Raw genomic sequence first — 13,490 nt, 5'->3', positions numbered from 1 at the left:
CAGGATAGCAATTCTCTGCTATCAAGTGAAGTACAAGTAAAATGTTTCTATCACAGATAACGGAACAAAGTCTGTCTGGAGACTACAGCATGCTTTTAATCTATTTTAGAGAAAACAGTAGTTAGCAGTGGCTTTTTAAATTAAGAATAGTCAAAGAAGGTTGTTTATTTTGTAAGTGGGGAAGAATCCCATGATATGCATTTTTTTAGCAGTGAAGAGAATCATGGGAACATAAAGACTGACCAAATAGATGATTCTCATCTAATTGCTCCACAAACAAAAATTTAAGATCTGTTAACGTGGTGCAGAGATACTTTTTCTTGGCATCTAAGAGTTATTTTGGTGTGTTATTTAGCAATGAGTGGTGTGTACTTGAAAAAAAAGGTGGAAGGTTTGTTAATGCTTAAGAGAATTTTATCTTTTACAATCCTTTTATTTTCCTCATTAATCCCATATAAAGGAGAAATGGTAGGAAAAAATAAATGCAGAAGCTTATGGAAACCATTAAAAAATAAGACAGTTACAAATATTTGCATTTTTCTAGTTAGGAGTAAAAACTTCTAGGCTATGAAGTTTGTATATGCTGATCTATTAAATATTGGATATAAAAACCTAAAGCCAACTTCTTGGGGAAAGTGTACGTGTACTGGGTAAACAAAAGATGTACCATTTAAGCAAATTCAGTCCACATGATCTTGGGCTAGCATATGTGCTCCTGTATGAGAAAACTGGCCTCAGCTGGGTTTTGAGTATTGTTTTTATCAATGCACCGGAGCTTGCTTATGTCCCTAAAATGCCATTGGACATATTTTAATAGAAGGGTTAAGATACAGGAGATAACGATTTGTTGGACATTACAGTTTATAACATTATGTGACTACTTTTTTTTATTGGCTATAGTATTTTCTAGGAGGCAAATGCTGTCGTTATGATAGAACACGTATTAAACAAACAATCTGTTGTTAATGTTGGCTGCATCTTTCATCTTTGCTTTGCTCCTTATTCCTTTTTTTTATCTGTTGGTCTCTTTCTTGTTGATTTCTTTGTAGAAGCTAGACAGGCTTTAATTATGCCACATCTTTCCTGTTGTGTGACATCTTTCTCATCTGTTTGTGCTTTCAATAAAAATTCAAGCATTATCTTTATACGTAAGCAATTGCTGCAACATTGGAGAAGCGAAGAGTTTGTAGTTTTTACTTGCAGCTCATAGTAAGCAAAGAGCAGGCTGCTCTGATCAGTGGAGTCTGCAGATAACATCAGCAAACTAACCATGGAATGCATTCTTCCAATTTGTGTGCAATAATGTTGTATCTAATGATTTTTCTCTCTTTTTTTAACTTGGAGAATTAGCTTGAATCCGCTTGTTTACTTCAGTAAAGCTACCAGCTAATAGAGGGCAGAAAAAATATATATTTAAAGTTTCTTAGTGTTCAGTTACCATCTAATTAAAAGGAGGCATGAGGTATGACAGCATTGGAATAATGCTAGTCAGAACTTTTTACTAGCATGTGACTTGTGATTAGTTTAGTAACTGCCCAGCCTCTCTACTTGAAAGGAATTGGTCTCTTAGAAACTTAACTAATGCTTTTAAGTGCTTTTGGGAGTGGGGTTTTTGTAATTTCAAAGAGGAACAAGATGAGAGAAGATCAATCATGCATGGTATTTGTGGGATCCCTTGATGGGCTGCTGAATTCAACTGAAAAATTCAAACATTATCAGAGTTCCAACTTCCAACATTGGTATGTGGAGAATGCAGAAACATAGGGAAGCTGTTAAACAGAAATTAAATTTCATGAATGCCAGAGTATCAGTATAGGTAAATGCATATGAGCCCATAGGACAAAATACCATGAAAATGGGGCTTTGTGTGATAGATACCCTGTTCTCCTTCACCTTGTTTGTGTCATCTTCTATTTTTATCTTCTTTTCTACCTTTTTCTTTCCACCCTACTTTTCTCCCTGTTAAGTTTGCTACTCTACTGCAAATACTATTATTACTTTTCAAGCCCTTCAGGGACTTGAGCCTTTCAAATATTCCCACCTGTAAAGAGTGAAACTTTTTGCTTCTGGATGAGAAAAGTTGGTGTAATATTCCTACACATCAATTTCCTTACAGTTTAATGGTGCTGTTAAAAGCTGTTTAAACCAGTTGTGACATTTTAAAACACTGTTGAATATAGAGGGAAATCAGGGATAAACAAACTAAATTGTGTAATGATTTTTTTTTAAAATCATGTTGTTTAAAAGACTTTGAAATTTGGGGAATTTATTTCAAAGAGTAAATTGTGCATATTGTTAAGATGTAGAATTCTTCTCTTGTGAATGTTATCAATGGATACTTCCATATACGTATGGAAGTAAAAAACTCTGTTCGGGTTAAAAGAAACCAGCCTGTTTCACATGGTTCGTGTAGGTTTGTTTTCTCTGATTGCTTTAGACATAATTTTCCTTCCTTGAGTATGTTCCAGCATCAGTTGAGCTTGGTGGCAGGCTTCCCCTTTGGCTTGAATGGTGTAAAATTAGTCTACGCTTACTTGAAAGCCTTCCAAGTACGCGTGCATGACACTGGAAACAGCCAAGTTAAAGGAGAACAACTGCATAAATGTAGTGTAGGAATGAAAGCAAATTTTCTTTTTGTCAGGGTTCTGGTGATGCTACGTGCTTCATGCATATGCCAAAGGATTTATGAAAGTGTGGTCAATAACGGAATATACATACTGTGGAGCTCCGTTGTTAATATGATTCAGAAGAACATCTTCAGGTTTTTGCTTTTGACATGCTTCAGGGTTTCAGCTACAAGATGTTATGTTGCCCTGTGACAGCAAGTAATTTTTTAAACATCTTACTGCTTGAAACATTCTGTATGGTAGCCGTTGATTGTGAAATTGGCATAAGGGTATTTAATGTTTTTTTGTGCTGCTCTTTTGGTGAGGAGAGAGATAGACTTAATTTGTTTTAGTGCTTCATAATTTAATGTTACTCAGGGTGGATTTTGGTGAATAATGATGCCTGATTGAGAAACTGCACTTAAATACAGTTGTGTGTGATACACAAGACAGAACACATCCTAGTTTATCGAATTTACAAGCTCATTTATTGCCTTCATGGCAGGAAAAAACATTCTGAGCTTTTTTTTTTTAAGTAGATCTTAAAGTAAATGGAAGAGTTGCAGTTACTGAGTAGTAAAGCTGTGTTTAGTTACGAGGGTAGTTTACTGAGTGCCAGTAAATAAGTATAGTTTTTAAAGTGTTTTGTGTGTGCTAGATATGGTAGTTAAAAAAATACACAGTATTTATGGGATGGTTCTTACACTTTCTTTAATATAAATTTCATATCTTGTCATGAACTGAAGCTCCAAGGGAGCCATGTCAGCCTCCAAAAGTGACTTAATAAACATTAGAGTCACAGATCACAGAAGTATGCTGTTGTGTTGGGCATGACAGGTTGGACTACATGACCTTTAAAGGTCCCTTCAACCCAAAACATTCTGTGATTCTATGTTAAGAATTCTTAAATAATCTCAACTCTCAAGAAACTTATGGGGCTTCTGAAATTGGGAGATTCTCTGAAGGTATTGAGATGTTGGATTTGATTTTTGCAAACACATACTTGGGGGGTTTTTTATTTGTTTTTAAACCTGTGCTTGGTAAAGTGAGTTTGGGGGTGTATGCATGTGCCTGTGTAGAGTATGTCTTAAAAATCAGAAACATGTTGCTCACAAGGCTGGCTGTTAGCCATGTTTATGTGGGAGGCCTAGGCAAGTTACAGCAACTCAGACTGAAGCGTGGTGTTGGTACTTTTCTGAAAGCAAGAGAACGAAATTTGAGGCTGTAGTAAGGAGAGTATACAGGGCTCCAGCATAAAATCCAGTGCAGGTCTCTTTCAGAGAGGGCACCATGAACAATCAGCTGAATAGGTTCACCAGTCCTGTAGCATCAGGGCAGTGCATTGACGCTGTGCTTGATTCCTCAGCTGTTGAGTGGATGAGAAAAGTGGAGGTTTTTCTTCCTGTAGCTCGGTTTAGTCAGCTGAAGCAGCATCAGTAACAGCGCTTTGTGAGGAACCAAGTCTGACTGGCAGCAATTGTACACTTGCATTAGAGATAGGGTTGAGCAACAGATAATGCTTTTGAAAAAAACCACTTAATAGCTTATTAGTTGTGAAGGAGGAAGCAATTAAAACTGAGAATAAGTGAATTTATGCCACAGAGTAAGTACTAATGTGTAGTTTCTTCCTACCATCATCTTGTGGCAGATTACCGTTTCCCTATTAGCAGTGCCTGCTGTGGTGCTCATGATTCTAGTCATATCGCTGCAGCACTCATGCACTTTCCCCTTAACTAGAAGATACGACTTGAATTTATTTTTGTGTTTATTGTCTTTATTTTCAAGGATATGAAAAAAATATTTATGGGTAGGTTCTTTATCACAACTTCTTAATTTTAAACTGCTTCCAAATTTGAGTAATAAAATAATACAATCTTTCATATATGTCTGTCTGTGTATATGACTGGATAATTGTAATAACTTGTTTTTGTAGTGGATGATGCTGGTAAGATAGAACACGAAGGTTCTGCTGAAATTACCATGGAAGCAGAGTCAGAAAGTGGCTCTTGTAAAGTGGATGGCATTTGTCCAGAAGTCATCAAGGTCTATATATTCAAAGCAGATCCTGGAGAAGATGATTTAGGTAAAATATGCACATTTTAGAATACTCCAGCCTGACATTTGAAATTTTGCATAATTAGATACTGTAGTTTCTCTCAAGTCATCTGTAAAGAGCTGTGGGTCTGATGTTAGAGTGACAAGCTTTTTCTGGTTTAGCATAGACTTTGAACAGAGTGTATTTAAAATACCTGGTCTTCCTAATTAGGGGGCACAGTCGACATTGTGGAGAGCGAACCAGAGAACGACCACGCAGTTGGATTACTTGATCAAAACAGCAGTATTCGTATTCCAAGGGAGAAAATGGTTTACATGACTGTAAATGATTCTCAACATGAAGATGAAGACTTAAGTAAGTAGGTGGCTTTCGTTTGGGAACAGGGATTTTCACTTTCAGCAGAGCAGTGTTCTTATTAATTTTTTCTTGACTTCCTTTTCTCTTAGATGTTGCAGAAATAGCTGATGAGGTTTATATGGAAGTGATTGTAGGAGAGGAGGATGCAGCAGCGGCCCATGAACAGCAGATTGATGACACCGAAATTAAAACTTTCATGCCCATAGCTTGGGCGGCAGCTTATGGTAGGTAATATTCAAAGAATTCTTTCTGGTGATGCTGTCTTTAACAAAATGTTGGGGATAGTTTTTTGGAGGGTAGTGCAGTATTTGTGCTGCTGTGTTTGTGTTTAAAGTTCTAATTTAAGAAGGGTTTCTTGGCATAATGAGCCTTAAAAAGAGAAGAAGAGAGAAGCCGTAAGACAAGCTTCCTCTTACTCCTATTTTAACAGACATTTTCCTTCATGTTTTCGTGAGGTTGAAGGGGAAGTAAGTGAGCTTTCACCTGAAAAATAGTGTCTCAAGTACATCTGTCCTTCACAGTTTTAGGACACATTAAGAAGTGGCTTGGAAATAGAACTGAGTATTTCTGTTGGGCGGGGGTGGGGGACGCGGAAGCAAATGGGAATATGTGAGATTTGGTTAACAGTGAAAAGCAACACTGACCTCTAGCTTGATTTAAGTGCTTTTTAGAAGGAACATAGAAATAACGTGATTTCACTAATGGAAATAATTTGTTTACAAAAAGAAGCAGCTGAAGGAAGTAATCTTCAAATTATAGCAGTACCTTGAGAATATTTCCAGCATGCGAACTATTTTTTTTCATTGTTAGTATATGAGCACCAGCTGGTGCACAAACTGATGTCCAGGACTTAGTAGGCTGGTAGACCAAAATCTCATCTTAGAAATGTTTCCATATTGCCCCTTTCTCCTTCTAAATGAAGCAGAAGAAATACTAGAGTAGAGGACAAAACTTAGGTTGTATGTCTGCATGATGTGGATTGTGGTGATGGTGCTAGCAGACACATGGCAGAGAAGGGCTGAAAATGTGATGGGGGCTGGAATCGTGGACGGAAGTCAAGGGAGTGCAAGATGTCAGGCAGCAGCATGTGTTAAAAGTTGTTGAGGTGATGAATCATGCACCCAGAGCCTTGTCTTTGGCCATATACAGGTGAGCACAGTTTCAGTGGAGAGGAAAGGGCAGAAGCCAGGTTGAGTGGGAATTTAAAATGGAATGAAGTGAACTTGAAACAACAGTTCTAGGTTGAACATTCAGTGATTTAGAATAAGGAGGAGAAAATTGAACAGAGCGTATTAAGAACAGAGAGGTGGAATTGAAAGGAGAATTTAAGAATGTGGGAAACAGTGGAGTGATTACATTGTCAGCAGTAAGCAACCTGTGCATGCAAGGTGAGAGGTGGTGGGGAAGGGAAGAAGTAGTGACATATGAAGGCATAAAAATGGCAGAGGTTTGTCATCTGCACTTCTCAAAACTCTTTGCCACTTAAAGAGGGTTTAAGAGCCAGTAAAAACAGCATCTTAAAATGCTAAATTTGTTTCGTTCCTGTATTGTCACAAAGCCCGGTCCCACTGTGCTTTATATTCCACCAAGGTTTTGCAGTTTTATTCTAGTATTAGAAAATGTTTGGAGCGTGTTCTGTGTTACACTCCAGAAGGACTCTTCGTACACCTGTTGCAAACTGTACCTTTCTGTGTGTAAGATGTGAAATAGCTTTTTGCCTTCAGCATTCGTCACTTGCTGCATTTGCTGTTCTGCACTTGAGTTAGCCTGTAGATCAGAATCTTCAGGCTCTGCACATGCCTATTCCTGGCTCTGAGTCTTCTTACATTAGTTATGAATATTAGTTCTCGCCACTCTACACAGGGAACAGCTACTGAGCATCTTGCACTTTCTTCCACTTCAGTATTCCTGACTTATTTGTGTGCTTTGCTTTCACTAGGAACTGTTGCCTTCCATTGATTCAAGTAAATAATTAACCACAGAATCTATTAGTAAAATTTACTTATGCCCTTAAATCTCCAACGTTAAACTGATAACCAATAAATACCTTCCTGAATATATATATGTTTACTTGTAATTTTCATGTTTGTTTTACATCCAGTGATACCAGTTGCGTATTAAACACGAAGGTCTGTGAGGCAAATACTGTTTCCTTCTATTATACAATACTGAGCATGCTCTTTCTTTGTTCCCAGTAGAAAGAATTTGTAAGTGTTAAAGCATCAGGTGTGCAAATAGTAAGTAGCGTACTTTGTGTGCAAGTTTATGGGCTGTTCAGAACGATGCTTTGATCGCAGTTCCAGTTCTGAAACTTGGTGCGTAAGAAACTTCAGTGAGGTGAACTCAGATTCCCAGCAGTGAATGGGAGCTCACACATGAATGTATTTCAGGACTGGGAAGAAAATTGGGCACAGTAAATATTGTGACATGCTGTTGTTTACAGATACTAAACACGTTGAGTGTAATTAGCAACCAAAGAAATGCAGAAACTACTATATTTAAAGGAGAACTCTCTGTGAAATGGAGAGTTCCTGTGAATTCTGTGCTCCTGTAAAATTACATTAACCGAGCAAGTGCTTCCAGGTTCATAGTACCATAGTACCATAATTTGTGAGTCACATACAGAGGAGTTTGGCAGCTCATCCTGTACCTTATTATGGCTTGATTAAATGTCCAGACAGTAGTTTATAATTTGTTCTATTATTTTTGTAGAGTTTGTTGCTCAAATAATCTGTAGAATGATGACAGTGGGTAACTTTTTAACTTGTTTTCTTAGGTAATAATAATGATGGCATTGAAAGTCGGAATGGCACTGCCAGTGCTCTTTTGCACATAGATGAGTCATCTGGACTTGGGAGACTGGCTAAGCAAAAACCAAAGAAAAAAAGGAGACCTGAGTCTAGGCAGTATCAAACAGGTGAGTGAGTACCTGGTGGCTGGCTGTGCTCTCGTTCCTCTAGGTACTTGTGCATAAGCTGGTGTACTATGCTGATAGCATGTGCAGTGTCTTGTAGAAAACGGTGGTTATTTGGGGAATTATTTTTGTGGGCAACACTTCTACATCATAAATGAGTGCGTATTTTATTTGAAGTTTTTACATACCTAGTTGGTTTGGATTGTGGAGGATGTTTTAAAGGAAGCGTCTCTGACATAGTAAAAAATCAGTATCATAGCAAAAGGTTAAAAACCTATGCACTTAACTTGCTACACCAATTTTAATGTTTAATGTAACTTTTAAAAAAGTTATGTTAAACAGCATTCTGTAATAGTGCTTTTTAAAACCCCTTTTTATTGAAAACACATGGAACGGTACATTTCAGTATGTCTGCTCACTAAGTAACTGGAAAATCCAAACACTTTATATTACATTTGGAGGTGTAACTTCTATACCCTTTTCTCTTTCCAGTATGAAATAAATTGCCTTGATGTTCATGCCAATGTTCTTACTTGCATCTGTAAGAATAGATGCGCTGCTTTGGCATTATTTGGTTTCTGCTGTTACTCTGTTGTGGTCTGATTCATTTATCTGGTGTGATAACGTTGAAAAAACACATGACTGTTTTCTTTAGTAGCCTTCTCTTAAATGATATGGGAAGTTTCTTTCCAAATTGTGACTTAACTGTAGGAGTTCTGTTTTGTCTAGCAGTGAATCAGTAAACTGGGCAAATTTTAATCTTAAAGGTTTTTTTTTTTCTATTTCCAGCTACCTATTCAGTTCTCCTTCTAAAACATTTTTGGAAAAGAGAGCTTTTTAGCATGCCTAGACCAAACCAGAGTAAACAAATCAGGCTGATGGATGAATGCAAATAAGTTCTAAAGCTTTGAGGTGTCTGTATGTGAAATGAGTTCTCATTGATTCCTGCTTAATACCTCCTCAGATTGTAACTGTGACAGATGGCACAAGAAGGAGGTGTTAGTTTGGGGACATGCGAATTGTAGTCAAGTGGTAGGTGATCAAACTGCCAGATTAAACTTGAGCTACAGATTTGTGGAAAGTCAAAGAAGACGATGTGCTCTGCTTACTATGTAGTACTCGGTTTAACAAGTTGGCTGCTGGTTTTTGCACTGGTGTTGGTTTCTGCCTGTATTGAATGGGTGAACTCTTAGAATTCTTCAAAGGAGAATTACTCGAGGTGAAGAACAGCTGAGTGATGCTTTGATTGTCTACAGCAGAAAACAGTATTTCCTTTATCCTGATAGTAAAACAGAATGAAAGTGGTAATTCCCTAATTTTTTTCTCACTAACCCAGTAACCAGCTTGCTTCTTATTTAGTAAAGTGTATGTGTCTGATCTTATTTAACCATTAAGCTTATTGTTAAGGTTGAAATACGACATTTGTTGAGCTGTAATATTGTTGTGTAATTATGAAGGGGATTTTTTGTTTGTTTTACAGCAATAATCATTGGCCCTGATGGTCATCCATTGACAGTGTACCCCTGCATGATTTGTGGAAAGAAATTCAAATCCAGAGGTTTCTTGAAAAGGCACATGAAAAACCACCCAGAGCACCTTCTTACTAAGAAGAAATACAGATGCACAGACTGTGATTACACTACAAATAAAAAAATAAGTTTACACAACCACTTGGAGAGTCATAAGCTGACCAACAAAACAGAAAAGCTTATTGAGTGCGATGAGTGTGGGAAAAGCTTCTCTCACGCAGGAACTTTATTTACTCACAAGATGGTGCACAGGGACAAAGGAGTTAATAAAATGCACAAGTGCAAATTCTGCGATTATGAGACAGCAGAACAAGGATTACTGAGTCATCACCTTTTAGCTGTCCACAGCAAGAACTTTCCTCATATTTGCGTGGAGTGTGGCAAAGGATTTCGCCATCCGTCGGAGCTCAAGAAGCACATGCGAATTCACACTGGTGAAAAACCATACCAGTGCCAATATTGTGAATACCGATCTGCCGACTCCTCTAACTTGAAAACTCACGTAAAGACTAAACACAGTAAGGAAACGCCATTAAAGTGCGATATTTGTTTCCAGACTTTTTCAGATACCAAAGAGCTACAGCAGCATACACTTATGCATCAAGAAAGTAAAACACATCAGTGTTTGCATTGTGACCATAAGAGCTCAAACTCGAGTGATCTGAAACGACACATAATTTCAGTCCACACAAAAGACTATCCTCATAAGTGTGATATGTGTGATAAAGGCTTTCATAGGCCTTCGGAACTGAAAAAACACGTGGCGGCTCACAAGGGTAAAAAATTGCACCAGTGCAGACATTGTGACTTTAAGATTGCAGATCCGTTCATTCTGAGCCGCCACATACTCTCGGTTCACACAAAGGATCTTCCATTCAGGTGCAAGAGATGCAGAAAGGGCTTCAGGCAACAAAACGAGCTGAAAAAACACATGAAAACACACAGTGGCAGGAAAGTTTATCAGTGTGAGTACTGTGAGTATAGCACTACAGATGCCTCAGGCTTCAAACGGCATGTTATTTCCATTCATACAAAGGACTACCCTCACCGCTGCGAGTATTGCAAGAAAGGTTTCCGAAGGCCTTCAGAGAAGAACCAGCACATTATGCGGCATCATAAAGATGTTGGGCTGCCTTAAAGTCTCTTTCACAGACTTAGAGCTGGAACGAGAAAGGAATTTTGCCTTTCAGGCAGTTAGCTTATTTTAAAGCCAATCACCTGCGATCACACACACACACAAAAAAAAAAACAACAACAAAAAAAAACATACTGTGCATTTGATTTGTTGCTGTATAAAAATAGGATTATTGCTTCTAGTTGACTTTTATACCTTTTGTTCAATAGCGTGTTCTGAATTCTATTCAGTTTGTTTAATAAATGAAGAAAAGATGGCAACAATAAAGTTGCATTTAATAAAGTAAACCGTCTCTTACTGAATTTTTCAACCGTAATAGTTTATTTAAGTCTATTTATCTTACTGACCTCGTTGATACTCACAGTGTCCATGTTAATGCAGTTTTGTCGTGAATTTTAAAACTATGAAATTTCTCTTGATAAAATTGTCAGAGGTGTGTATAAAATGGGGAATTGTGATGTTGAAGGTAAAGTCACTAGACCCAGCTGATTGTCTTGTTTTGACTATACAGACTTTGTGGCAGGTTAACCATTTTCCATTTGAGGAGTTACACATCTAACTTTATTGCGGAAAATTATTCTGCGTTTTAATTCAGGTTTCAGAGAGAAAAATATTTTCTAAGTGGTTTGGGGCATTTGTTACCTTTCTTGGGCGAATTTAAGTGTGCTCAAATATGACATTTATTGTTCTGTGCTTCTTTGTCTTTGAAAGGTTTTGCCTGTTAACAAATGAGTTGGGTTTTTTTCAATTTACTGCTGTCCTAATGTTGGAAACAAAAAACACTGTTGTTCCTTTTGCAGAGTTAGTAGGTGACAACTGTCTGTACATGCTGGTAAACGTACTTCAGACTTAACGCTTTTATCTGTATTCGTATTTCTTTTGAAAGAACAGTTTGTGGTTCAAGTCACATTTTTATTGTGAGTTGTTTCAGAATAAAATGCAAGACCAAGAGGTGCCTGGATTTTGGAAACGAGATATTTACAGTGAGAGCTTCAGAGGGGGGCAGAGTGGAGCAGATGCTTTGCTGAGGAGTAGAGATGTTTTAATATAGACGTCTTTCCTAAGAGAAGTAACTTAGGGTAGTAGCAGAGCTGTTTCGAGGTGGAGTGTCTTTCCTGAGCCATCAGCAGCTGTGTTAAGCTGCTGTTCATTAATTGGTGCAGTATCCAGAATTAACCCAGTTCTCTTAATCTGTTTATAAACAGCTGGAAGAACATTACAATTCTTAGATGCAATTTTGCCACCTGAAGACTATTACAAAATCGTGCCCTGTCTTTTGCTAATGGCAGCACAGAGGCACCAAGCGCGAAGTCATGTACCTTAACAGCAGCGGAGGGAAGAACCCAGACCATGTAATTACCTGCCAGCTGTTGGGGCCCGAGCCCGCTCCCCTTGCTCAAAGCCACTGGCTTTGGCAGTGATTGCAGAATTTGGACCCGGCTGCCCGCCAGATTAGCACAGATTTGTGACCAACAATTCCCGAAGGGTTTGGAGCCCAGGCCAGTGCTGACTCCGATTTCTAGGCAGGTGAAGTTGAACAGGAATGTTAGCGATGGTTTCAGGTTTGGGGTGATAGAGGGACAAAGGTTTCCTTTCCGGGGTGCCTCTTCTACGCCTTTTGTATTCTGTTGTGTAACCGAGCCCTGCTCCTGCTGCTCAGCCCTTCCGTTTCACTGTCAGCCAAAATACCGGCCTGTAGTTTGCAGTTCAGGCGAGTCGAACGCCACGCCGCTACCTTTATTGTGTCTCGTGTTATTCTTTCGATGCCTGCTTGACAGTGCCCCCAGACTTGTCCGGTGTGCTCTTGTTTGATGTTGCTACTCGTGGGCCGTGAACCTGTAGTGTGCTGCGCTGTGCCTTCGCTGAAGTCCCCCGTGCAGCCAGTGGATTTCCTGCATGGCCGCAGCTGGCTGGCTGTTAGCTACTGATTGCCAAAGCAGATGCGGTAAAACCCAGTCGAGATTGTCCGTTCGCGTCTGTTGCTAAGTCCCCTCCTGCGACTTTGGGTTTTATTCCCCTCTTACGTTCAAGCGTTTTCTAACTGGAAACCTGAAAAGTGTACAAAATCTGCATAAATTCCCATAGTGTTGCCGAGATTTTTAGCCATTTTGAACTTTATTTTTTTAAATAAGCTGAAAGACAAAGAACACAATTTTACACATTTTCTTTCTCTTACGTAGCCTGGAATCATACACTTTTTTTTTTTTTTTTTTTTTTTTAAAAACAAATTTTGGACTTTTTTTTTCTGTTATTCATTTAAAATATTTGTGAAAAATCAGCAAAAAAGTGTTTTTTTTTTTTTTTTTTTTTTTAAAGCACAATGTTGGAACTTTTTTTTTAATAATTAAGGGTTTGGTCAAGTGGATTTTGTAAAATGTATTTGTCTGTATAAAGAGAAAATGAAATTATAGTTATTGTTAATGTACTGACATTAGTTACAGGTTAGTTTTAATTCTTAAATAATTTGCTTAGCAAATGCTATTAAATGGATGTTTCAGTTTAATGTTTAAAAAGGTACAGATTTTTACAAGGACATAATATAAATTATTGTTCTGTAGAAAATACCCTGTTAAATATTGTATACGTCCTTCCCTCTGTACACTTTGTAAAAAAGACAAAAGAAAAAAACAAAATACATAGAATCATATAGGGATGTGTGACATTATTGTAATTGTGTACTTGATAATAACGTGAAAAAATAAAATTCAAAATATTTTCCTGTTAACGAACGCTCAGTCTATTCGATGCCAGTACCGAGGTCAAGCGTTGTTTTGAGGGACACGGTCACCTGCAGCTCTAGTGCACTTACCTTTGCTGCTCCTCGTTTTCCATCTCATTTTGTGTAGTAGTGGGGTGTGGGTGATTCAATCCCGCGTTTGGGTGAAACGGGCCT

The 13,490-nt window shown here is 38.1% G+C and overlaps 1 protein-coding gene across 3 annotated transcripts in view; it reads left to right on the top strand.

The window, feature by feature from the left end:
* Window positions 1-11,536, top strand: part of LOC104502117 (zinc finger X-chromosomal protein) — a 17,193-nt gene extending 5,657 nt beyond the window's left edge. For all 3 annotated transcript variants that reach the window (XM_010146042.1, XM_010146043.1, XM_010146041.1), the window contains 5 exons: window positions 4,540-4,689; window positions 4,873-5,016; window positions 5,109-5,243; window positions 7,796-7,936; window positions 9,414-11,536. In XM_010146042.1, coding sequence (XP_010144344.1) covers window positions 4,540-4,689; window positions 4,873-5,016; window positions 5,109-5,243; window positions 7,796-7,936; window positions 9,414-10,600 — 1,757 coding nt within the window. In that variant the 3' untranslated portion in view covers window positions 10,601-11,536. The remainder of the gene's footprint in view (window positions 1-4,539; window positions 4,690-4,872; window positions 5,017-5,108; window positions 5,244-7,795; window positions 7,937-9,413) is intronic.
* The last annotated feature ends 1,954 nt before the right edge of the window (window positions 11,537-13,490 follow it).

Source organism: Buceros rhinoceros, unplaced genomic scaffold, assembly GCF_000710305.1.
Source record: "Buceros rhinoceros silvestris isolate BGI_N320 unplaced genomic scaffold, ASM71030v1 scaffold2, whole genome shotgun sequence".
NCBI lineage: Eukaryota > Metazoa > Chordata > Aves > Bucerotiformes > Bucerotidae > Buceros > Buceros rhinoceros.
The sequence above is the reverse complement of the archived record's forward strand: the minus strand, read 5'-3'. Positions and strand labels throughout refer to the sequence as shown.